A 23,834-nucleotide genomic window follows, 5' to 3' on the forward strand; every position below is an offset into this window, starting at 1 on the left:
CTCTAACTTTATGTCTTTGCTTTCATTTCTCTCTCCCCCTGGATATCCCTGAAAAAGAAAAAGAAAGACCAATTTTTCAACTGATTTCTTTTTTTTTTTATTTTTGTGTTTGTCCTTCGTTCTCGAAGAGGGTCATGACATCAAGATAATGACATGACTTGCAGCTGACTTTGATTTGAGTGAGGGAGGGCTATGCAAGGTCACCATCCTCACTTTCTTCTCTCCTGAGTCATCTGGGGCCAGTGGCTTGATATTCATCAGGATGACTGGAGATGGCCCAGGATGCAATGGGAGACCCTGGCCCTTTCAGGCTAAGGTCTTATCACATTCTCACTTTGAGTGAGATACACCCATTCAATAAATAGGCCTCTTTATAAGCCCAGTGCAAAGGAAGTCTAGAAAAATCAATGTGTGGCTGAACCCCACAACATCCTGAGAGAAGTAATTCATCCATAGTGGACCGTACAACCTCTATAAGAAGAAGTAAAAAAAGTCCCTCATGGGCTCACCTTCCCTGTAACATCATCATTAATCAGTCAACACATATTTATTGGACACTCTACTTATCATCATATTATCGTGACTTCCTGAATCAAAGAATAGATACACAATTTAAAATTAATTGCTGACTTTTTTTTACTGTATATGATTTACTGTCATTTACTAGGAAATAAAGATTAGGTATTTATTTAACCTCCCAGGCTGGCACCACCCAAAGACTAGTCTCTTGAAAACAAATAGGATTAACTGTGCAACTTCAGAACAGTGCTAAATTTGATGGACTTTAATCTATAGCATGCCTTGCACAGGTCAAAGGCTACAATTTATGATGCTTGTCTCTTTATAACTAAAATCCATTTGGAATTTCTTGCAGGTCTCTGCTAGGAATGCAACATGGATTCAAGGTGTTTGCCTTGGCTTCTGCTGGGTGAGGTTTTCTTTGTGCTTTCTGGCCTGGTAAGCAATCAAAAGGCATAGACTGCAAGATATATGGAAAGTAAAGCAAAACTAACAAATATACTGGTGGGCAGGTGGGGCAGTGGTACTATTTTAAGTTGTTTAATCATTGGTTTTCTTTCACGCAAATCAGGCAGGGTTAATGAAATGAGCACTTTTTCAGGGCAAGTAGGGAAAATTTGCGATAGATTGGCTGGTTACAGGGGAGTGAGGAACAGGAAGGGATCTAAGAGGACAGGGCTAAGAGACTTTGGTGTGGTTGATTGGCTTTGTTTTTGCTTCTGTTTCAAAACTAGCTTTTATTAATATAGAAAAAAGGGGAAATTTATTTTAGCTCAAACATTGGTATTGACTGATGACATAGATTTTTTTTTTTTTTTTTACCATTACTTGAGTAATAATCTCAACCCGAGTGCATAGACTGCAGACTGTGAAGGACCAGCAGAGTAAGAATTCTTTTCTGCTCCCTCACTAACTTTAGTCCAACTTTGTGCTGGTAGAGAGGCACCCTGTATCAACTAAATACGGACAGACAAAGCCAAAGCACTAAATTATATTTCAAAGGCTTGGAAAGAAGCCTGTAGTTCTTCTTAAGTACAAATTTAAAATAGCAACCAAATTGACAAATGGAATTCACAGTCTAAAACCTGTCATTCTAGCATTGAGAAGAGTGGGTCTTTTTATGACCATAAGCAGGAATTAAAATACTGTAGCCATTTAAAAAATGGTAGATTGGCATTCCAGTGTATTTGCTTGTATCAAGGTAAAGCATGATACAAACATAAATTATCTTCTCTTTTAAAAGAAGTATTATATCAAAAGAAATGACTGCCTTAAAACCTAAACCCAACATGTATTGCACATGTGTATTTGCGTGGTTGTGTATTTCTACATACGCATAGGTTAATGAGTGAAACATGTTAGTGTCAAAGATGATATTTTGTGTGCAATGGACAGCCATTTTATAATATTAACCAAAACTTCCAACTCTTTTCTTTTACTCAAAAAAGCCATAGGTTGACTATGGTTCTATATTTCATATCATGTTCATATGAACCAAAGAAATAGACTGAGGCATAAGCAATTTGCTTAGGTTGAGATGTTTTGGGACATCTCAACAACTTGAATTAATACATGGTCAAGCTAATTGTGACACAATACTCTAAAAAGTACTCTGATTTAGTTTTGATTTGTTCTCGGCTTTAGGCTTCCTAAAATTTCTTGGCAGGTATCTGGGTGATGTGTCCTTCTTGACACCTGAAATTGAATGGGAGATCTCAACAGTGGTCACACTTGATTCCATTCAGATCTTCCTTATGTCCCTATCCCTCATTTCTCCCTCATCAATGGATTCAGACTATTTTTCATCATTGATGCTTTTGATGGCAGTGATTTTGTCTTCCTTCAAGGCTAGTTCAACTGCTGCTACTTCCACTAATTCAAGAATTGTTTCTCTTTTACTCATCACAGCAATCAGGTGAAGTCACTGCTCTTTCTATTGTCTTGGACTACCTGGAGAATGAGCCACAAGGCTTTTTCTTTGAATGATGTTAGGGTCAGGGAAAGGAGAGGGAGGAAATTTGAAGCTGAAAATGGAAGAAAAGTGGAGTGTGAGAAAGAAGGCAGTGTGAAGGAATGAAAAGTAGATGGACAAACAGGATAGACTAGGTGAGGCTAAAAGAGCTATCACTACTGTCCCAGCCCTGAAAAACTCTGTGCCTATAAAATCAATACAATTCAACAAATGTTTATTAAACTTCTAGTATGTCCAATATACTGCATTAGCCAATGGAGATGCAGAGACAAAAGTTGAACAGTTCCTTCTCTCAGGGAGTTTATGTTCTGTTGGAGGGATGCATGTTGTCAAGTAGGAAAATGAAAAGTTTATACCAGGTATTATTAAAGTAAGCCCCACTCCTTCCCTCCCATATTCACTTGTCCCATAATCTGGCATCATCAACATTTGTCTGCTTTGCTTCAGGAAGGTAGTTCAATCCCCAGTCTAGCTCTTATCTTTAAAACTTAATTGATGGGCGAAATAATGCTCAAAACATCTTCCCAGTTCATGTGATTTTTGTCTATTCTGAAATGGGTCTGGTCTTCACTTGGCATTTTGAGCCTGTTTTCAGAAATCTCATGTTACTCTGAAGCATATTAATTGGTAAAAAAAGATTTGTTTGTTTATCTAAAGAAACAAAAGACCTGAGAAAAACATGACTGCAAAATATGCTGAGTACTGGGTTTTGAGACAATCATTACTTTTATGCATAGGATATTTTTTTTAAAAGGAGAGGAATGAATATCTTTGATATGTGCATATAGTACCTTACTGATTACAAAACTCTTTCACATATCTTATTTTGTTTGAGCCCTGTAAAGATCTTGTGGCAATAGGTAGATCTAGTATTATTATTCCATTTTCACAGGAAACTGAGCTTCAGAGAAGGTAAGTGACTTATCCCCAAGGTCTCGCAGGTCATGAGTAGCAGAGTACCAAGTCTTCCAACTTTACATTTAATGTTCTTTCTTCACTATATTTCAATTTCAGGAATGAACCTGTTGGATTATTTAGCCTTACATGAACCTATTAAAAAAGACCTCCTAATAGAAGTGACCATTTCTTCAAGCAGTATTGTATTTATTGATTTTGTATATTTTTGTATATTATGTACATTTATATTTAATATATTTATTTATTTTGCTTTTGGATAGCTCTGATTTTTGGAAGTCTGTCCTTAAATTTAGCTGAAAGATGCCTCTTTGCAGTTTCCCCCTAATGCTCATGTTTCTGTTAATTTCATATTGTTGCTGTGATTCTCATGCTCGAAGACGACCATGTCATCCCACCCACCTAGCATAGACTGATTGTAATTACTAAATAGTAATTATTTCTCTTTTATCCAGGAACGTTGAGGGTCTTCCCCTCCAAGTTTAATTTCATATTGTAACCCTTTAAATACTTCAGGGCAAGCTTTCTTTCATGTCCCCTGAAATACCCATCATATTAATTATTTCCATTTCTTTCAATGAGTCCTGGAACAAAGTCATTTCCAGAGCTTTCACCATTCTGGTCACTGTTTTCTAGAGTCTCTCTATGCTGTCAGTGTCTTCCTAAAATGTGTGCCTCAAACTGGACTTTAAATGGTGTCCAAGAGCAGATGAAAATGGAGCCATCACCCCTTTGTTGTCCACTCATTCTTACCTAATGAGACTCTTTTTTTAATTTACAGCATTAATTTTGATTTCTTTACTTCCCTAATAAATATCTTTTATGCTACATCTTTTTATATATTTTGTATTTCTCCCTGTGAGAGACATCACTTATAACAAAAAATAAAGATGAGAAAAAAAAGAAAAATTTATTAACCTCAAACAACACGTCAAAAAATTATGATGTCATATGAAGTTTTCCACACCCGTAGTCTCCCACCTTTGCAAAGAAAGAGGGGCTATATCTTCTTATACCACTTCTTTGGGGGCAAGGTTGCTCATTATGATTTCACAGAACTCAGTTTCAAATGCTTTTGCTGTTATGATCTTATATTATTTCACAAACATTATGAATATTGTTTTCCTGATTCCACTTACTTTACTTTGTCTCGGTTTATAGAAATTTTCCTATATATGTCTGTAGTTATCATATTCAAAAATTTTTAGAGCATAGTAATATTCCATTCCATTACTATATTATGACTTGGTTAACCATTTTCCAATATATGGCTATTGATATCTTTATTCTTTGCCATTACAAAAAGTGCCGCTACAAATATTTTGATGTATATATACATACATGTACACATGCATGCACATGCATATACATACATACACACACATATACATGCACATGTGTATATATATAATATATATGCCTTTATTCTTTCATTCACCTCTTTGGGTTATGCCTAGCAGTGAGATCTCTGGGTCAAAGGGTATGGACATTTTCACGCTTTTCTTCACATTATTCCAAATTGCTTTCCTGAATGGCTGGATCAAGTGATTACTCCACCAACGATGCATTAATGTGCCCCATGGATTAACACTTTTTTAAAAAAAAATGATAATCATTCAAGTAAAAGTTCAGATTCTCAAATTTCATGAAGATTAGTTATCAAAAGGCAAAGAATCAATACTAGTAAGATAACAAATGAATGCTTTTATTACTATATATAGAACAACAGTACAACCAAGAAAAACACTGATAAATCTTGTATATCGTGATAATACGTTCTCTTCTCTTTTTTGTTTTTTAGCAAACCTCAGAAACCTTTGGTGAGTCATCTGTTAACTCATGTTCTTATTTAGCACTTCCAATGATGCATGATTTCATGTAAGGTGTGGATGCTGGATGATACAGTTGGTAAAGTACTGTCTGACTTTTCATGACCCCATTAGATCTTTTCTTGGCAAAGATATTGAAGTGGTTTGCTATTTCCTTCTCCAACTCATTTTATAGATGAGAAACAGAGGCAAACAGGGTTAAGTGACTTGTCCAGGGCCACACAGTTAGTAAGTGTCTGAGGCCAGATTTGAACTCAGGAAGATGAGTCTTCCTGACCCATTGTGCAACATAGCTGTCCTACTTGTTAGGTAAATGCTATTATTATCCCATTTTTACAGAGAAAATTGAGGTGTAGTTTAAAGAACTTGACTAGGTCAAGTGTCTGAGGTTAGATTTAAATATAGGACTATCCAATTCCAAGCCTTGTGCTCCATCTACTATATACCATGCTGCCCCCTTGAAATCATTGGCAAGTCTTGTAAATCACGATAGTATATTTTCTTGTATATTAATTAGTATATGAGTTTGGTGGGCTGTTTATCACTCAACTCTCACCCCTCTACCAAAAAAAAAAAAAAAAAAAAGAAACTGGAAAAAAGGGCTCTGTCAGATAAGATAGACCAAATATAACATTCCACTTCTATTCAGCTGTACTCATGTAGAGTCATCAGAAAAATTGTTATTCCCTCTAGTAATTTAGAAGGCAATTCAGGCTTATCCTGGAAGCTTTGGTTTCTATCATTTACCAAAAGCTCCAGTCTGTATTGAAGTGTTCACATATGGACAAGTCAAGGCTGACTGAATCAGCTTGCAGCACTTGGTTCCAACTTGGTTTCAATTCAATGCAGCCAGTCTGTGTCAATGGAACCTCTTCCAAATCTGGCTTCCATCTTGCCCAGAGGGATCCATTTGTTATCAACTGTATTGATTTATTCCTAAAGTTAGTCAATGCTCAAGGGAAACAGAAAAACAGAGTATATGATGTGGCCCTAGTAGGATGAACTACAGTTTTGTGATTAGGTGACCTAAAGTTCTTCTCTCCCCCTAAACACATAAGCCAAAGTTAACCTTTGCTCTTCTGTTTTTTGGTCTTTTTAGTAATAGATGTAGATGGTGGCAAGGACAAGGACATATTTGACATCAATGAAGGTTTGTAGATTTCTTTCCTTTGAAAATCCCACATGCTTGTGTAGGGTTCTACCCATTTGCTAACGTCAGGTATTGTCTTGCCACTCAGCTTTGGGACTGAACCTTTTTGAGGGAGACATCAATCTTGAGGGGGTGAGTTGGCATGATGCAATTATATTAATAATTCTTTTGACCAATGCAAGCTAAAATACTACCTCTCTGAAGCTAATCTGCCAGTGCAAGGATATGTTAACCCTAATCATTGGAGGTGGCACAGAATAAAAGGGAATCATTTAGTAGTGCATTTGCACAAGACTTCATAAACGAATTGTTCTGGGAAAAATGACTTGATTCATATTAATGGCAACATCTTTCCCTTATTGTGATTTGCTGTAAATTATTTCCAAGGGCATTATCATTAGCCATATGTAGTTGGACTGTATTGATCTAGACTTGATAGGCTTATTTTTTTTATTGATAGCTTGTATTTTTACATTGCTTTTATTTCCCAAAATACACCTTTCCCTCTCCTTTGCCCATTGAACCATCTTTTGTAGCAAAGAATAAAAAAGGAGGAAAAAGCAATTCAACAAAAGTAATCGATAGTTGTATGCCATGTGATAGGGCTCCATCTGTGTAAGAAAGGGAGAGAGAGGAATATTTTCTCAACTCTCATCCAGGACCAAGCTTCTTCGTCATAATAATTATATATAAGCTTGATGTATTTATATCAGATTGTCAACCTGGAAGGTTTTACTTATACAATAAAACTTTACCAATTCAGATGAATTAAAGAAAGGTCAGTTCAAACTAGTTTTTTTAAAAAAAATCTAAACATAAAAATATTTTTAAAGGGCATAGTTCATTAATTTCAATAATGTCTGTCAATTAACAATCATTTGTTAAGTCTCCATATATGTAACTCATTGTGCTAGGAATTAAGGCTACAAAAACAAAAATGAAAATGTCTCTGCCCTCACGGATTTTATGTCCTACAATAACAACAATTAAGCTAATAAAATGTTGCTTCATAGAAATCCTCCCAGATCCTGCAGTGAATAGGCATGAATAATAATATAATAGTTAGCCAATCAGTAATTGGCATATTGTTTAATTAAAACAAGAATAACTATAGTAGGGTTTTAAGAATACTTCAAAGTGCTTTATTTACTTAACCACTGTTAATACACAACTCTCTCTCTTTTAAATATTTTTGTATTTATTTAGCACACTCCATTTTCACAGTGCAGTGATAGACTTTAACCCAGAATATGTCTGAAGTATCATGAATTCTAAATAGGGTAGCTTAGATGAATGTGCTTTTGCTACTTGCATTTAATTATTTAGCTTTACTGGGTGCAATAAACTTCATCATAGCTTTTTTGCCAATGGTGATTGGATTTCTCCCATAATCATTGCTAGATAAGCTTTGCATTCCTCTTTTCCAAACTGTCCTACCCAAAATCAGTGCTACAGATGCCCTATTCTGCTCCTGACATCTTACTTAATTGCTGGAAAACAACACTCATACATGCACAGATGATTTGTTTCCTTTGGTGCTTGAGAGATTCCTAAACTGCCTTTTTTCCTGGAACTAGCATCTATCCTTTCCCAAGTTGCTGCCTAATCTCAGGATAAGCACATTCTGTGTTTATTTTACTTTTCAGAGAGAAAGAAATTCCATTATTGGTGATCAATATAGATGGCCTCACATCATCCCTTATGTCCTCGAAGACAGTCTGGGTAGGTATATCATTTTGGATAGAGTTCTTGTCCTTTCACCCTCTATCCCAGACTCTGGCCTTATTCGAACTCCAGGCTGTAGGTGACAGGAGCTGTTGAGTGTTGACCCTCTTTAATTGAAGACAGAAATACTTTTATTTTTTTCACCCCAGAATGGAGGTGGGCTGGAGAGAGAAATGGAAACAGGCACACAAAAGATAGATCTAACTCTATTACTCAATTTCATAAGAGGAAGCTATGATCGCCAAAATCTCTCCTAGTCCTAAGATCTCTAAACCCTATAGGTACATGGCCCCTCTTTAGAGTCAATTAAGTGGAAGATTTATATGACTGGGTCAGATTGTGTTCATCCTTCATTGCTGAAGAAGACCATGCCATTTGAGAAATGATGACATGACTTGCACTTGACTTTGTTTTGAGAGAGGGAGGGGTGTGCAGGTCACTAGCCTCACTTCTCCTCCAGAGGCATCTGAATCCAGTGACCAGATATCCATTAGGATGACTGGGTCAGGTACATTGGATATAAATACCTAGAAGCACAGCTACAAATGTATTTCTCTTTAAAATTAACAAAATTTTTTTTTATTACTCTTTCAAAGCAACTACCAGAAAAGCCTTTTGGAATACCCATCTGTTACTATTATTGATGGAACTTTCTAAAATTGGAGCAGTTTGCAATAATTTTCCCCTTCCTAGGGAATCAGTATATACAGTGGAAAGAGCACTGAATTCACAGGAATTCAAGGACATAAGTTCAAATCTTGACCTCTAGTTTTTGCTGCTAATGTGACCGTGGGCAACAATAATTATAATAGTTAGAATTTATATGTTACTTTTAGGTTTTCAAACTGATTTACAAATATTATCTCATAATGGTGGAAATTAGAGAAGTTAGAGAAAGCAAAGGAATAAAAAGCTTATTTTTCTGGAGAATTTATGTTGAAGTTTGATCCATCCAGGGATAGTACATTTATACCATTTTTAATTGAAATAACATAGTTTGGATTCCATGAGTTCACTATTGTGAGTACTAACCTAACTATTCCTTCCTATTCTGTGGGATTGTTGCCCATGGCCTCTCATTCGTTCTACACAATGAAACTATCCTCTGGAGACTAGATGCCTTCCTCTAGATCTCGTAACATTGTATAGATGTTAAGTGCAACCCTTGAGCTGTTCATATGGTTTCTCTTCCTTTTGACACCTGACAAGTCATCCTCTTTTTCCAGTTGGACATTTTCTGGATGATAGTATCTTAAGCAAAATCTTTTCCATAAGTTATCATTGGTAATATATTGCAGCCTACGTACACACACTTTTCATCTCTCTGTTGAAGTTTAGGTCACTCACAATTTCGCTTCATTGGAGACCTTGGCCCTTCATGATTATTAGCCATATAGAAACACTGATATGCTGCAAAAATGTGGTGCCAAAATATTCATTTTAGTGTCAGGGAGAAGGTTAGGATAATTGTAAGTACTTCATAATCTCCCAAATTCAATTGTTTGCTATTTTTTTTTCTCTTCAGTTGTAGACCCAGCTCACTTCCCATTTGCACTAGGCTTTAAATTTAACTACATAGATATACATAGTTTTTCTGAGTAATACATAGTTTTTCTTGTGTAAAAATCAATAACTATTCTTTTTGGAATAGCTATGGATCTCATTGAATCCATATGTCAAGAAATTTTTTTTATCTTAACTTTTGAATGTGAGATACTTTGTTAGAAGAGAGCCTTTTAGGTTGAATTTGCATTACCAAATGAGTGTAGAACAATTTTTTTTTGGGAATCAATAAACAAAGCCAGATCATGTAATCTCTTTACTTTTCCAACTATTATGAGACTGAGAAGGTGTAGTCTCCTGTAGAAAATAATCTATGAAAGTCTGCCTGTTCCTGTTTCATATTTCTAACAACGATGCCATCAAGGAGCATAGCTTATTTTAATAAAGATTTTATTGAAAGAAGAAAGCAAACATACAGGTCAGCTGTTGCTAATACCTTCTTGGTTGTCTTTGGTGGGGGTGAGAAGATAGAAAGGTGAGGTTGGTAGCAATACCATTGATTTGTATTTTTTCTTTTTGCATTGTCTCCCATCTGAGATATGTTGAATATTGGTTTCTTGGTGCTTTCAAAATTGTGTTGTATTCAGCAGGAATTTCTTCTATATATGTTTTATCTGGTTTAGACACTCTTCATGACTTCGTTTTCTTAAGTGCTATTACTTATGTGCCACATTGGGTCCCCAGATGTTAAAGTCCAAATGTGGTGGTTCTGCCATCTTTGATTATGAAATACAATATTATAGAAATATTGTCGAATCTGTACCATCTGTACTTATTGTCCTCCCTCCAAATTAATGTTGGGGTTCAGTTAAATCCCATGCCAAACTTTCTTTGGGTTTGTTTTCCTTTCCACTGGTTTTCACTGTGCTCTAAATTTTGTCCTATTTTGTTCCATTGTATGTTGCAAATGAACTTAGAGTCAAAAATATTTTTACCCTCGTTACTAAATCATTCTGCTCAGCAAAGAGATCACTGTTTGCTAAGTAGCTTCTGGGGAATCTGTGAGCAGTCCTTCCATTTAGCTATGACTTCTTTATGTTTTCTATTTTCATTCACAGTGATATTCAGTTCCTCTAGTAGTCTATCATCTCATGGCTCATTGACAAAGTTTCCTCTTTAGCCTTCTAATAATTCAGACCCAAACTGTTTGTGGATCATCTAGAAGCTTTGATTATTTTCACCCTCTGCCTTGTTTTTATGCCCTTATGTCACCATTAATAGAGAAAGGGAAAAGGTTGGACCAGGATGAATAACCACTTTGTATTTTTGTTTGTTTATGAGGTGCCATATCTAGTTACCAACTTGTTGGTGATGAACCATCTATATCCAGCCAGTCTGGTCCATAGATAAATACATTTTGTTTCCATTACTATAGTAAATATTTTTCTAGCTTGCCAGATCATGCCAAGATTTGTGTTCCATTAGTCATCATTTTCCATTATTGTATCTTTCAAAAACTCATGGCCACTTCCGTGTCATGAAGAGGTATTTGCTGGACCTTTTTCTGTAGTCTAGAGATGAGAATTTAACTTTGGAAGAGTTCTCTTTCTCAGCACATTTTTAGTCATTCAGATCAGTGACCTTGATTCTTCTTAATTTCAACAACAGTAATGGTTAACATTTATAAAGTGCTTTAAGGTTTGCCAAGTTTTTTCCAAATAACACCTCATTTATCCTCACAGTAATCTTGGGAGGTAGGTTCTACTATTATTTCCATTTTTATAGATGAGGAAACTGAGGCAAATTGAGCTTACTAGGATTCTATAAGACTAAAGTGATACTTTAAGAAGAAGAGTACTCATGGCATCTTTAACCCTATGTGATCCTAATGGATTGAATTATATTCATTTATGTAGACCAAATCATAAGTTTTTAAAAGTGCTTTAATCTTTTATTATTCAAGGCATTGCATTGGAATTAAAATCCTTTAAAATTTTATTGATACCTTTTTTATATTATTGTCATTTCTGTGATTTTCTCCCTCACAATTCAAAATAAGCACCACCCTCAAAGAAAAACTGATTATACAAAATAACACACAGACCTTGTCTAACAGTTCATGCAGCATTCTACATCTGCCACGCTTCCCCCCTACAAAGAGGAGAGCAATGCATTTTATCACCTATTTTCTATATAGAACAGATATAATAAATAGAAGAACTGTTATGGGTCTATAAAGTTATATAGAATAGATTAGCTATAATATATACCTACAATAGTTATACAATCACTCAGAGTTGAGAAAAGATATTTATTGAGAAAAGATATTTATACAGCACCTGTTGTGTTCAATGAGGTAATGGGGGAGAAGAATTTAATAATAAGTATTTAATAATAATAAGTATAAGTCAATAAGTACTTATTAAACACTAAGTATGTGCCAGTAAGTTGATAAAAATTTATTAAGCCCTTACCATATACAAGGCATTGTTTCAAACACTGAGGAAAGGTAAAAATGGCCATTCTTGTTCTCAGGGAACTTAAAGTAGAATGGGGAAGAATTGAACTATACACAGTTAAGCTCTATGTAACATAAATTTGAACTAATCAGTAGAGGTAGGGCACTAGAATTAAGGAGATGGATACAGTGTTATGCTCTGAGGATACAAAGAAGGAGCTCATATTTCAATGGGAGGAGTCATAATATTAAAACTAAATCTACATGCAAGGTATTTTTTAGTATAAATGGAAACCAATCTCAGAGGGAAGGCACTAGTCCTGGATGGGTTGGGGTGGGATGGGGAATTTAGAAAGGGCTCTTGCAAATGTTGGATTTGAAAACTGAGTCTTTAGGGAAGCCAGGGCAGCTGGGAAATGGAAATGAATAAGGAGAGCAACCTATGTTCAGTTTGGGGATGGGGAGGAAAGTGTGGGAGAAACAGAGAAAAGGAGATGAGTGCAACAAGGTCAGTGTGGCTGAATTTTAGAAAATGTAGATGGTGGTAAAGTATGAGAAAACTGGGGAGGTGGGAAAGGGCAGGTTTTGAAGGGAGACACTGGAGGTGACTTGGTTACTTCTGTGCTGTAGGAAAATCACTTGGGCAGCTACATAGATGATGGATAGGAACAGGGAGAAACTGAGGCAGGTAGACCAACCAGCAGGCTATTGCACTAATAACTTGCATTTTGCTAATTATAGTCTATAAGCCATTTATTTATATACATTATCCCATCTGATCCTCATAACAACAGTTTAAGTACTGGCGATGTTATCATTCTAATTTTGTAGGTGAGGAAACTTATCCCCCCAAAATTTAAGTGTCACACATCTGAGTCCAATCTGAATTCACTTCCTGCTACACCATTATTTAAGTGTTCTGGGCCTCACTGTGTTTATGATCTACTGGAACAGCTCCTTGTCTATTAGCCTAAAGTAGGAAAATAATGAAAGAGTGAAAAAGCAATATTTACAAGTAAACTGAGAAGAAATATTGATCTGAAGGAAGGATGAGTTGGAAAGAGCAGCAAGTAGAGAGTGTAAGAACTGTTAGAAGTCACTTGTCATACATAGCATATTAACCAGAATTTTTGCAGGGTAACTTGGTACATAGGTCTGGTGGATGGAGTGCTGAGTCTAGAGTCAGGAATACCTCAGTTCAAATTTGACCTCAGACATGTACTGGCTTTGTGACCCTGGGCAGGTCATTTAACCACTGCCTGTCTCAGTTTCCTCAACTGTAAGATGGAATAATAATAGTCCCTATCTCCCAGGGTTCTTCTGAGGATCAAATGAGATATTTGTAAAAGCACTTATTCTAGTATCTGACACATATCAGAGACTTTAATAAATCCTTTTTCCCCTCCTTTTTATGGAGGTAATAGTGGTAAGAGAGAAGAGTAAACAGATTTGAGACAGGTTTCAGGAGTGAGATTGACATCACAGGGATGGGGATATGAACTGGATCTGTGATTTCATAAGTACAGAGAATTTCCAAATTATGAAGATCTCACTATCAATGCAGGCTGATACATTTTTTTTTTGCAATTTGTAGCTTTAGAGAGTTGATTAGACCACTGAGAGGCTATGTGACTTGCTCAGGGGCCCTCAGATAATACGTGGGACTTAAAAACAAGTATTCCTGACTTTGAGGCCAGCTCTTTAGACACTATTGACCACTGTCTTTCAAAGTAATCAGAGTTGAGAGTAGGGCAGCTAGGTGGCACAGTGAATAGAGTGTTAGGCCTGGAGTTAGGAAGATTCATCTCCCTGAGTTTGAAACTGGCCCTGGACAAGTCACTTGTCTGCATTTACCTCAGTTTCCTCATCTGCAAAATGAACTGGAGAAGAAAATGGAAAACCACTTCAGTATCTTTACCAAGAAAATCCCAAATTGGGTTGCAAAGAGTCAGAAATGACTGAAAAAAATGACAGGAGTTGAGAGGTGAAGAAATCAAGGATAACCTCAAGGTTATAAAATTGGGAAACGAGTGGAGGATGGTACTGCTGACAGATATAATGATGTAAGAAGGAGGAATAGGTTTTGAGGGAAAATGACAAGCTCATTTTTGAACATGTTGAATCTGAGGTGCAGGTGAAACATCCAAACAGAGACATCCTGTAGACAGAGATATGAGTCTTTAGCTAAGAAGAAGGGTTTAAAACAGTTTCTGGCTCAGTGAATAGAGCAGTGGGCTTCAAGACTTGAATTCAAATCTGACCCCAAAACTATCTGTGTGATCTTGGGCAACTCACTTAACCTCTGTTTGCTTCAGTTTCCTTAACTGCAAAATGAGAATTAGAACAGCAGCTAACTCTCAAGGATGTTGTGAGGATCAAATGAGATAATAGTGAAAATGCTTAGCACAGTGCTTGGTATATAGGAAGCACAGTATAAAATGATGATGATGATCATGTTTAGGTCTCAGAAGCAGAAGTTAAAGCTAAGGAACTGAAAGAACTGTGAAAGAGAGAAGGAGAAGAGGCCTGAGGACAGACCATTGAGGAATACTCAGGTTAAAGGATTAGGATGAGGGTAGAAAACAAGCGAAGAAGACAGAGAAGGAAATGTTGGAGGTAGGAGGAGAACTAGGAGGACGTGGTAAATCTGAAAACAAGGAAGAGAAAGTATGAAAGGGAGCCATTTATAGTGTCAAAAGCTGTAGAGAGTCCAAAGACGAGACCTGACAAAGGACCTTTGGTGTTGATCATTGGTGGCCTTCGAGAGACAGGTTTTATTTTCTTTTTCAATTTATTTTTATTTCTCAACATTCACTTCCGTAAATTTTAAATTTTCTCCCCCTCTCTCCTGTCTCCTCCTCAAAATGGCATGCAATCCAATATAGACTCTACACATACATTCCTATTAAACACATCTTCACATTAGTCATGTCTCCATGGTTCTTTCTATGGATGTGGATGGCATTTTGCATCATGAGTCCTTTGGAGTTGTTTTAGGTCCTTGCATTGCTGAGAAGGGGTAAGTCTATCAAAATCAGTCATCACACATTGTGGCTGTTTCTGTGAACAAGAGAGAAAGGGTTTTGGCTCAGGGGAGAAAGTCCAGCTCTAAATGCAGGATCCTACTGGTGTTTAACAGGCACTGTTTTTGTCTCCTCTTTTTTTTCAGAAATCAATGCTAAAGGAGTTATCCTGAATGCATTTGAACGGTACCGTTTGAAAACCTGCATTGACTTTAAGCCATGGGAAGGGGAAGACAACTATATTTCAGTGTTCAAAGGAAATGGGTAAGAAAAGGATCTGACATTTTAAGTACTTTCTGAAAACTGAGGGTCTTTATCATGTTGTAAATCAGAACAATCCCTTCCCCTGTCAGCCCCCTGGGCCTTATTGGCATGTGTTGCCTATATTCGACTTGGGCAGCTAGGTGGTTCAGTGGATAGAGCGCCAGGCCTGGATTCAGGAAGACTCATCTTCCTGAGTTTAAATCTGAGTTCAGACACTTACTAGCTGTGTGACTCTGGGCAAGACCCTGTTTGCCTTAGTTTCTCATCTGTAAAATGAGCTGGAGAAGGAAATGGCAAATACTCTAGTATCTTTGCTACGAAATATCCAAAAGGGATGATGAAGAGTCAGACACAATTGAAAATAAACAAACATCAAAAAGTTTTTGGCTTGTATCTGGAAAGTGGCATAGGGAGACAGGGAAGGAGGAGTGATACAGTTCTTGTTAAACAAACAAACAAAAAACAAGGCAAAACAAACAAACAAAACCCGAAAGTTTATTATATACTTGTCTCCAGTACCTACAGCCCCAAACACCCAAATTGTCAACAGGGAAACAAAGAGGAGGATTTTCCCTCCTCTCTCTTATATATGTATCTCTTTGGTTGCCATTGATGTTTACTGTAACCTGATTTTGCCCATTTATTAAGCACCTACTATGTGTACAACACCATGTTAAATATGGGAAGGATGCAAAGATGATGAAGATAGAATCTATCCTTTCATGAAGTCTGACATTATTCCATTAATTGATACCCTTAGGACTTCTCATTCAACCAGTTCCATACCACAAAATGCTTCTCAGTCCAAATTCCTCAATTAAATTCAATAATTGTCTGTTGAATTAAATGGAATCTTTCCATATTTTGTCCACGAGAGTCAGTGTGATATAGAAGTGACCTTGAGGCCAGGAAGACATGGATTCAAGTTTTGCATATGGTTTGAGACCTTGGGCAATCACTTTACTTCTAAGTGCTCTAGCCCAGAGTTTTCAAACATCAAGTATTTCGACCATTCCTAGTGCAGTCTGAACCAGATTAAAATGTAATAAGGTAATATGTAGCAAAATAAATCAAAATACAATAAAACATGATAGATAATATTGATATGTGGTTTTGTAAGTCAGTTTGTGCTTATAGAGATACTTATGTATGATTTAGTGGCCTCTGTTTCTACCTACACTGGTGGAGAATTTCCTCACTTGGGAGTTCCCTGGATAAATGAGTCCAGTCCCTATCCCTATCCCATAATCATACTTTGAGAGACTTTTTCAAATGACTTGCTGAAATTCAGGATACTAAGTCCATTTTATTTCCCTGATCTACCAGTTAATAAAAATTTAATCCAATATGTGCCAGGCACTGTACTAAGTTCTGGTGATACAAATAAGAAAAAGAAGAGACCGTCCCTTCCTTCAAGGAACTTATGAAGAAGGCAACACTGGAAACTGGAAAGGGGTGAGAGGTTGTCTCACCAGGAGGCAGCCTGCACAGGGTATAATGGGTCTTGTTCAAGCAATCAGAGCTGCGGATGAAAAATAGAGAGTAGTCTGGCCGAAAAGAAAACGAGGTTATTCTTGCATTTCTTGGTTGTAACAAGCCAATGTTGGCCCATACTCATCAAAGTTTCTCTAAGTTCTCTCAGACCCCACATTTAAAAGTTCATTCTAGAACTGCATCCATTGTTGATCTTGATGTTCAGCTCATTAGTCTGTAGTTTTAACCATCTGTTCTCCATCCTTTAGAAGAAGAGAAGACATTGTTTTGTCTCTAGTCCAGTGTCCCCTTTTCTGGTTTATGAGAATTTCTCAAAGGCTACTCCCAGCTGTTGATCACTCATATCTGTAAAATGTTTCAGTGCTCTAAGTGATCTCACATAATAGTCTTGCTTATCTTGAGATTTAATTTCTATTTTAAGTGTTTTTGTTCTATTGTCTTCATTTAGAAGATTAACCTCCCTAATAGTAAAAAAAAAATGGGAGCAAAGTAGAAAATGAACACTTTCCTTTTCATCTCTTAATTGTTCTGCATCCAGGCTTCCTATCTTGCTTTGCGATTTTTGAAAGACTCAGATTGTTATGAGCTTAACCATCCTGGTAATTCTTTTTTTCTATTTTTTTCAATGTTCACTTTTATGAGACTTATAAGATTATAAAATCATTCAATTCCCACCTACCCCACGGTTGGCATGCAATCTGGTACAGGCTATACATGTACAATTATATTACACATGTTTTCATATTAGACATGCTGTGAAAGAAAAATCAGAACAAAAGGGAAAAACCACAAGAAAAAAAAAAGGAGAGAAAATAGTATGCTTTGCTCTGCATTCATACTCCATAATTCTTTCTCTGGATGTGGATAGCATTTTCCATCATGAGTCTTTTGGAATTACCTTACATCATTGCATTGCTATCAAAGTTGGTCATTGTATAATATTGTTGTTACTGTGTACAATGTTCTCCTGGTTCTGCTCTCTTCATTCAACATCAGTTCATGTAAGTCTTTCCAGGTTTTTCTGAAATCTGCCTGGTCATCATTTCTTATAGCACAATAGCATTCCATTACATTCATATGCCACAACTTGTTCAGCCATTCCCCAATTGATGGCCATCCTCTCAGCTTCCAATTCTTTGCCACCACAAAAAGAACTGCTATAAATATTTTGGTACATTTGACTCCTTTCCATTTTTTTAATGATTTCTTTGGGATACAGACTTAGTACTGGTGTTACTGGATCAAAGGGTATGCACTGTTTTATAACCCTTTGGGCATGGTTACAAACTGCTCTTTATTACCTCTGAATTACCCCAGCCTACTTCCCACCCTAGTCCTCCCTTATCTGTTGCCCCCCATTGCTTGCAGCTATTTCGTACCCTTGATCACATCAAAATCCCACTGTTTTGCTTCTGACCTCTAGTCACCCAAGTTCCATCAAAAGTGTCCTTAGACTTCTCCTCAAGACCCTCCCTAAACCCCTCCTCCTGTCACCCCAAACTACTAGACCACCCCTAGTTCCCCCCACAGTTTCTGTATATAACATCCTTCTTGTCTCCATGAAGGTGCTCAGATTCTATCAATACAAGCATCACAAATTGTGAGGTTTCTCAAGAGTCAACCCAATATGATGGATCTTAAATAAACTTTGTTTTTCTTTGGCTGAAAGAGGGCTTGAGTCCAACTCATTTGGGCAGATCCCAGAGTGTTGGTATTTTGGGGTCTTGAGCACCCCTAAACCTCAACATGACCACTTTGTTCCTTGTTTTTAGGTGCTATTCTTCAGTAGGGAATAGACGTATTGGCAAACAGGCACTTTCCATAGGATCTGGCTGTGACAGGATAGCGACAGTTCAACATGAATTCCTCCATGCCTTGGGATTCTGGCACGAGCAGTCCCGTTCAGATCGAGATGACTATGTCATAATAGTGAAGGACAGAATTCAGTCAGGTATGGTTTCCTTTCTTGTTTTTGTTTAAGAGTGTTTGTGACTAGAGTCAAGGGATGGTACCTCCTTTCAGTCATTAGTGGATCCACAGGCTTTTATTAAGCACTTATTATGTGCCAAACATTCTGCAAAGCATTAGCAATACAAAGAAAGACAAAAAGGTGGTACCTGCCCTGGAGAAGCTCATATTTTAACGGAGGAGGCAACATGCAAACAACTATTTGTATTCAAGGTATATACCATGTAAAAGGGAGGTGCTCACATAGAGATGGTGTTAGCAATGAAGGGAAAGGCCAGTTATAGAAGGTAAGATTTGAACTGAGTTTTGAAGGCAGCCAGGGTAGCCAGGAGGCTGAGATAAAGAACATGAGCATTTCAGACATGGGGAATAGCCAGTAAAAGCATGGTGTCAGGAGATGGAGAGTTATGTTCAAGAAATAGCAAGGGGATCATTAGTTCTAGATCATCAAGTATACAAAAGGGAATAAAAAATAAGAAAATTGTAAAAGTAGGAAGAGGTCAGATTATGAAGAGCTTTAAAAGCCAAACAAAGGATTTTGTATTTGATCCATTGGTAATAAGGAGATGGATAAACAGATATGGGAATCATCTGTTTAGTGAATTATTTATGATTATGGAACTCTTATGAGCTGATGAGATCACCAAGCAAGTTAGTACAGGTGGCCAATATGAGACCCTTGGTGACAATCAGTGTTGGTGGTCATTATTTGGATGATAGTCCAGCGAAGGAGACTAAGAAGAATCATTCAAATCAGCAGGAGGAGAGCCAAGAGAGACGAATGTCATTAAATTCCAGAGAGGAGAGAGTATAAAGGAGAAAAGGATAATCAACAGTGTCAAAAGCTTTGAAGAAGTCAAAAAGGATGAAAATTGAGAAAAAAATCATTAGATTTGAAAATTAAAAGATCCCTGATAACTTTGGAGAGAATGGTTTCCATTGAATGATGAGGTCAGAATCTAGATTGCAGAGAGTTACGAAGAGAGTGAGAGGAAAGAAAACAGAGAAAATTTATAAGACATTTAATGACAAAAGGAGAGAGTGATATAGTTGATATAGGAGAGGTATAGGAGCTAGTGAGGATAGTTAGATCATGTGAGGGTGAGATATAGATGTATTTGTATGTTGTAGGGAATTGTCTGGTTGACAGGGAGAGATCGAAGGTTAATGAGAGAATGGAGGTTAAAAAATTCACTTTGACATCTGTATGGAGAGATGAGGGAATGGAATCTCAGAGAGTTTAATATGTTTAGTGTCACATACTCCACTGGCCAGGGCAGAGACAGAATTAGAAACTAACTGTGGCCCTTTCTACTATTCCATGTTGCCATATGTAGTTAGTATCTTGATATAATGTTTTGTGTAATATAGCTATTATATATTCTATATAAAAATAATATCCTATATACAGTGTAAATATTAAATAGATAAATGTAATGAGCATGCATTGTGTGAAAATGTTCTTGTCTTTCTTGCCCAGATGGCAGGGGGAATTCTCTCTTTGGATGACAGAGAACAAGGGCTAGCTAGGACTCTAAATAATATGCTCAGTGAGATGAGTGTTAAACTTTATGCTGGGGCCTTAGGGCTCTGCCTGGTTTATTTTTGAGGAAGCTTTCTGTCATTTCATGTGGATATTACAAGGATTATGAATGCCATGAAATTCTCATAAAGAATCTGATTCAAAAATTAAATTTTTTGGCATGTCAGATTTTAACTTGATATTAACAAATCACTTTTTAGAGACTTTAAGACCTTGAACCATCTGATCCCTCTTCAAATGTAGTTAATTTTAAATTTTTTTGAGAGTTATGAGAGTCCTGCTTCAATACTTCTTTGTGAGGTGTTCACCCTGGGATCTGGATGGCTATGTCAGTGGACCACAAGTTCTGGTAAGATAGCCAGACAGTTCTTGAGTAGGTCCTTGGTAATGGACTTGTGTCACCTATGGAGCATTTGAGCTAAGTATCATCAGAGGGTTTCCCACTGGGAGGTGAGTTTTTAAAAACCACAGCCATTCCTGAAGACTGTTTGCTTAGATAGTTATGGGTTTGCAAGCCAAAGTGGTTGAGGGAGAATCTAAATCAATGAAACCTCACTGAAGCATTGAAGTAAATATATCTGTATAGTTCATATTTTGGAAATTGTTATTTACTGTAAAATTCTCCTGACTGTCATTTCTTTCTGATATACCCTCTTTTCTTTATCCCCTCTGTGTTACATATCCCATCATTGCCTCCTCATACTCATTTTTATCTACCAATGATCCAAACTTTTCCAATGTAACTTTTCCAGTATATTCTCCTTTCCAGTTGTTAATAACTCCATTTGCATCTTTCACCATTAAGTTCCAAGGATTATACTTCTGTTATCATGTCTTGCTGGACTTTCCTTTCACAGGATAGGTGCTACCTGGGAAAGAGAGAACTGAGATATTAGAATTTCCATAGGGTCTGGAGCTAAAGGATGGACCTCTGTTTCACTACTTCTAGGGCTGGGTTACCTTCACTCCTGAGTATCTCAGAGCTTAAAGTAGCTCTGCTGTCACTCAGTGACTCATGGTACTGGCCAAATATAACTTTCTTTTAGGAGTCAAAAGATGATGGTTAGGACTTTTGGTTAAGTGTGATGAAAGTCAAGATATCCTTATAACACCACAATCTTAAACTTTACATAAAATTACAAGATTTTTTTTTTTTGGTCAGGATCTATGATTTTGTCATTGTGGGGAAATCCATCTACTGATGCAGATCAGTAACTTGTCTACAACTTACTGTCTTAGAGGTTTGCAGGGGACTCTGAGAATTTAATTGACTTGTCCATTGATACATAACTAGCCAGTGTCAGCTAGGGTTTGAACTCAAGTCTTCCTGATCTCAAAGCCAAGACTCTGTTGTTGGGGTTTGGCAGCAAGTACGTGGATATAATAAGAATCACAAAACCTTGGAGCTAGAAATGATCTGAGAATGGTAGTGATAGAATAGAAAGATCATTGGTTAGAGAATCAAAAAGACTTAATTTTAAATTCTAGCTCTGCCACTTTATGGTTGAATAATCTTTCATGGATTGAACCAGACTGTCACTGAGGTCCCTTCCAACATTCCAATTCTGTGATCTCTGGCAGTCATTTAACTTCACTGAACTGTAGTTTCCTAATCCAGAAAATGGGAATAGGTATTATACTGTATATGCCACTGGGCCATTGAGGATCAAATGAGATAATGTATTGAAAGTCCTCTGTAATTGTAAAGCACAATATAGATGTCAGTTAGTCTCAGAATGTATCCTTATCACACAGTTTATTTTTATTTTTAAAATAGATTTTTTATTATAAACTTAGTCATCAAGAAACATGAACATTTTAATATGCAAAGGACAGAAAAAGAGGTTTGCATATAAAACTGTAAATCTATATTGTAGATATTAAAATTATTCTGTATCATTTAATAATTTATTCTGTTCTATAACTGGCCCTATTTTATATTATTTCCCCATTTTGTGTAATTGCTCAGTCCACATTTCTCCACCCCTGAATCAGCTTTTCCTCTGAGTTAGTTGCAAGTTAACTTGCTGTCATCCCCCAAAGATATATTGTCCATTCTTGCAACATTCTTCTCTTTCTAACAAATCCTTCTAGGTGCCAGGGAGTCTGCTAACTCAGGTGAGCTAACAGAGCCTGCAAGATGCTGATGGGTCCTATAAAGCAATTAACATTCCTTAATTAGCTGAGAAGGGTGGTTGCTAACCCCACTTACATACTTTTTAAAAAATAGCCAGTTATGCTGTCCTCACCTCTAGGATGCTATCTACCCTGTAACTAATTGTTACCTTTTCCCTACCTACCCAAATCTGTCCTTCCCAAAACTATATTAAGCTGGTAAGTCCTTCCTTGGGATATTTGATCATTGAGAGAGTCCATTGATCCAATTTTATTAGTTACTGCTAGCCTAACAAATAAGGTGTTCGTGGTCAGATCATTGTCTCTTAGTTTATCTTAATGTTCAAATGTAAAAATTAAAATTAAAAAAAAAGTATACATTCTATTTAACATGGTAGTAACAACTCTGCCCTTCTTGATTATAGCCCTTTCTGAATTTTCTCCTGATCTCTTCTGCATATTAAAAAATATTTCATTGATTTTCTTTTCTTTCTTTTTTTTTTGTGTCATTATCATTGTCCCCTCACGACTTTTACTATTTCCACAACACTTCAGTCAGTCTATAAACATTTATCGATCATCTGTTATGTGCCAAGAACTATGGAAGCAAAGAAAGGAAAAAGATAGTTTCTGTCCTTGAGGAGATTCAATCAAAACCCTATCTTGGTAACACAGAGGTACAGTAAAAAAAAAAAAATCAACACATTTATGTTGTATTGCATAAGAAGTGTGTGTGCATACCATATACTTTGAAATGTTGTGCCATACAGTACCATGCCCCGCAATATAATGGGGAAAGTGTGGGCCTGGGAGTCAGGAAGATCTGACTTCAAGATCAGCCTTTGATGCATACTAGCTCTATGACCAAGGACACGTCAAGCCCCCAAGTAATTCTTTAGGGCCTTAAGTTACACTTATGCTGCTGATCTGCACTGGTGGGAAGAGTTTTCTCACTGGCAGCACCTCACAGTGATGAAATCAGAGATATGTATCAAATAGAACTAGGTAAGATAATATTATTCACAGCACCTTGCATTTGCTATAGGATAACTTAAGGTTCATAAACTCTAAATTTAAAAAATTTCATATTATTTATAATTTATATAATTTTTATTTTAGGTAGAGAGCACAATTTCAATACTTATGATGATACAGTATCAGACTCTCTGAATGTTCCCTATGATTACACATCTGTGATGCACTACAGCAAAACTGCTTTCCAAAATGGGACAGAACCAACAATTGTGACCAGAATCCCTGACTTCTTGGACGTGATTGGGCAACGAATGGATTTCAGCGACTATGACCTGGAAAAATTGAATCGGCTCTACAACTGCTGTAAGTATCCTGGTCCCT

General features: G+C 36.7%; 1 protein-coding gene across 1 annotated transcript in view; it reads left to right on the forward strand.

The window, feature by feature from the left end:
• The window catches only part of LOC140501183 (meprin A subunit beta-like), an 84,432-nt gene that overhangs the window by 27,971 nt on the left and 32,627 nt on the right, over window positions 1-23,834 (forward strand). Inside the window, exons 5-12 of the mRNA XM_072604486.1 lie at window positions 875-957; window positions 5,208-5,226; window positions 6,335-6,385; window positions 6,474-6,517; window positions 8,032-8,107; window positions 15,241-15,358; window positions 18,625-18,803; window positions 23,598-23,816. Coding sequence (XP_072460587.1) covers window positions 895-957; window positions 5,208-5,226; window positions 6,335-6,385; window positions 6,474-6,517; window positions 8,032-8,107; window positions 15,241-15,358; window positions 18,625-18,803; window positions 23,598-23,816 — 769 coding nt within the window. The 5' untranslated portion in view covers window positions 875-894. The remainder of the gene's footprint in view (window positions 1-874; window positions 958-5,207; window positions 5,227-6,334; window positions 6,386-6,473; window positions 6,518-8,031; window positions 8,108-15,240; window positions 15,359-18,624; window positions 18,804-23,597; window positions 23,817-23,834) is intronic.

The sequence above is a fragment of the Notamacropus eugenii genome, chromosome 4 (assembly GCF_028372415.1).
Source record: "Notamacropus eugenii isolate mMacEug1 chromosome 4, mMacEug1.pri_v2, whole genome shotgun sequence".
Lineage (NCBI taxonomy): Eukaryota > Metazoa > Chordata > Mammalia > Diprotodontia > Macropodidae > Notamacropus > Notamacropus eugenii.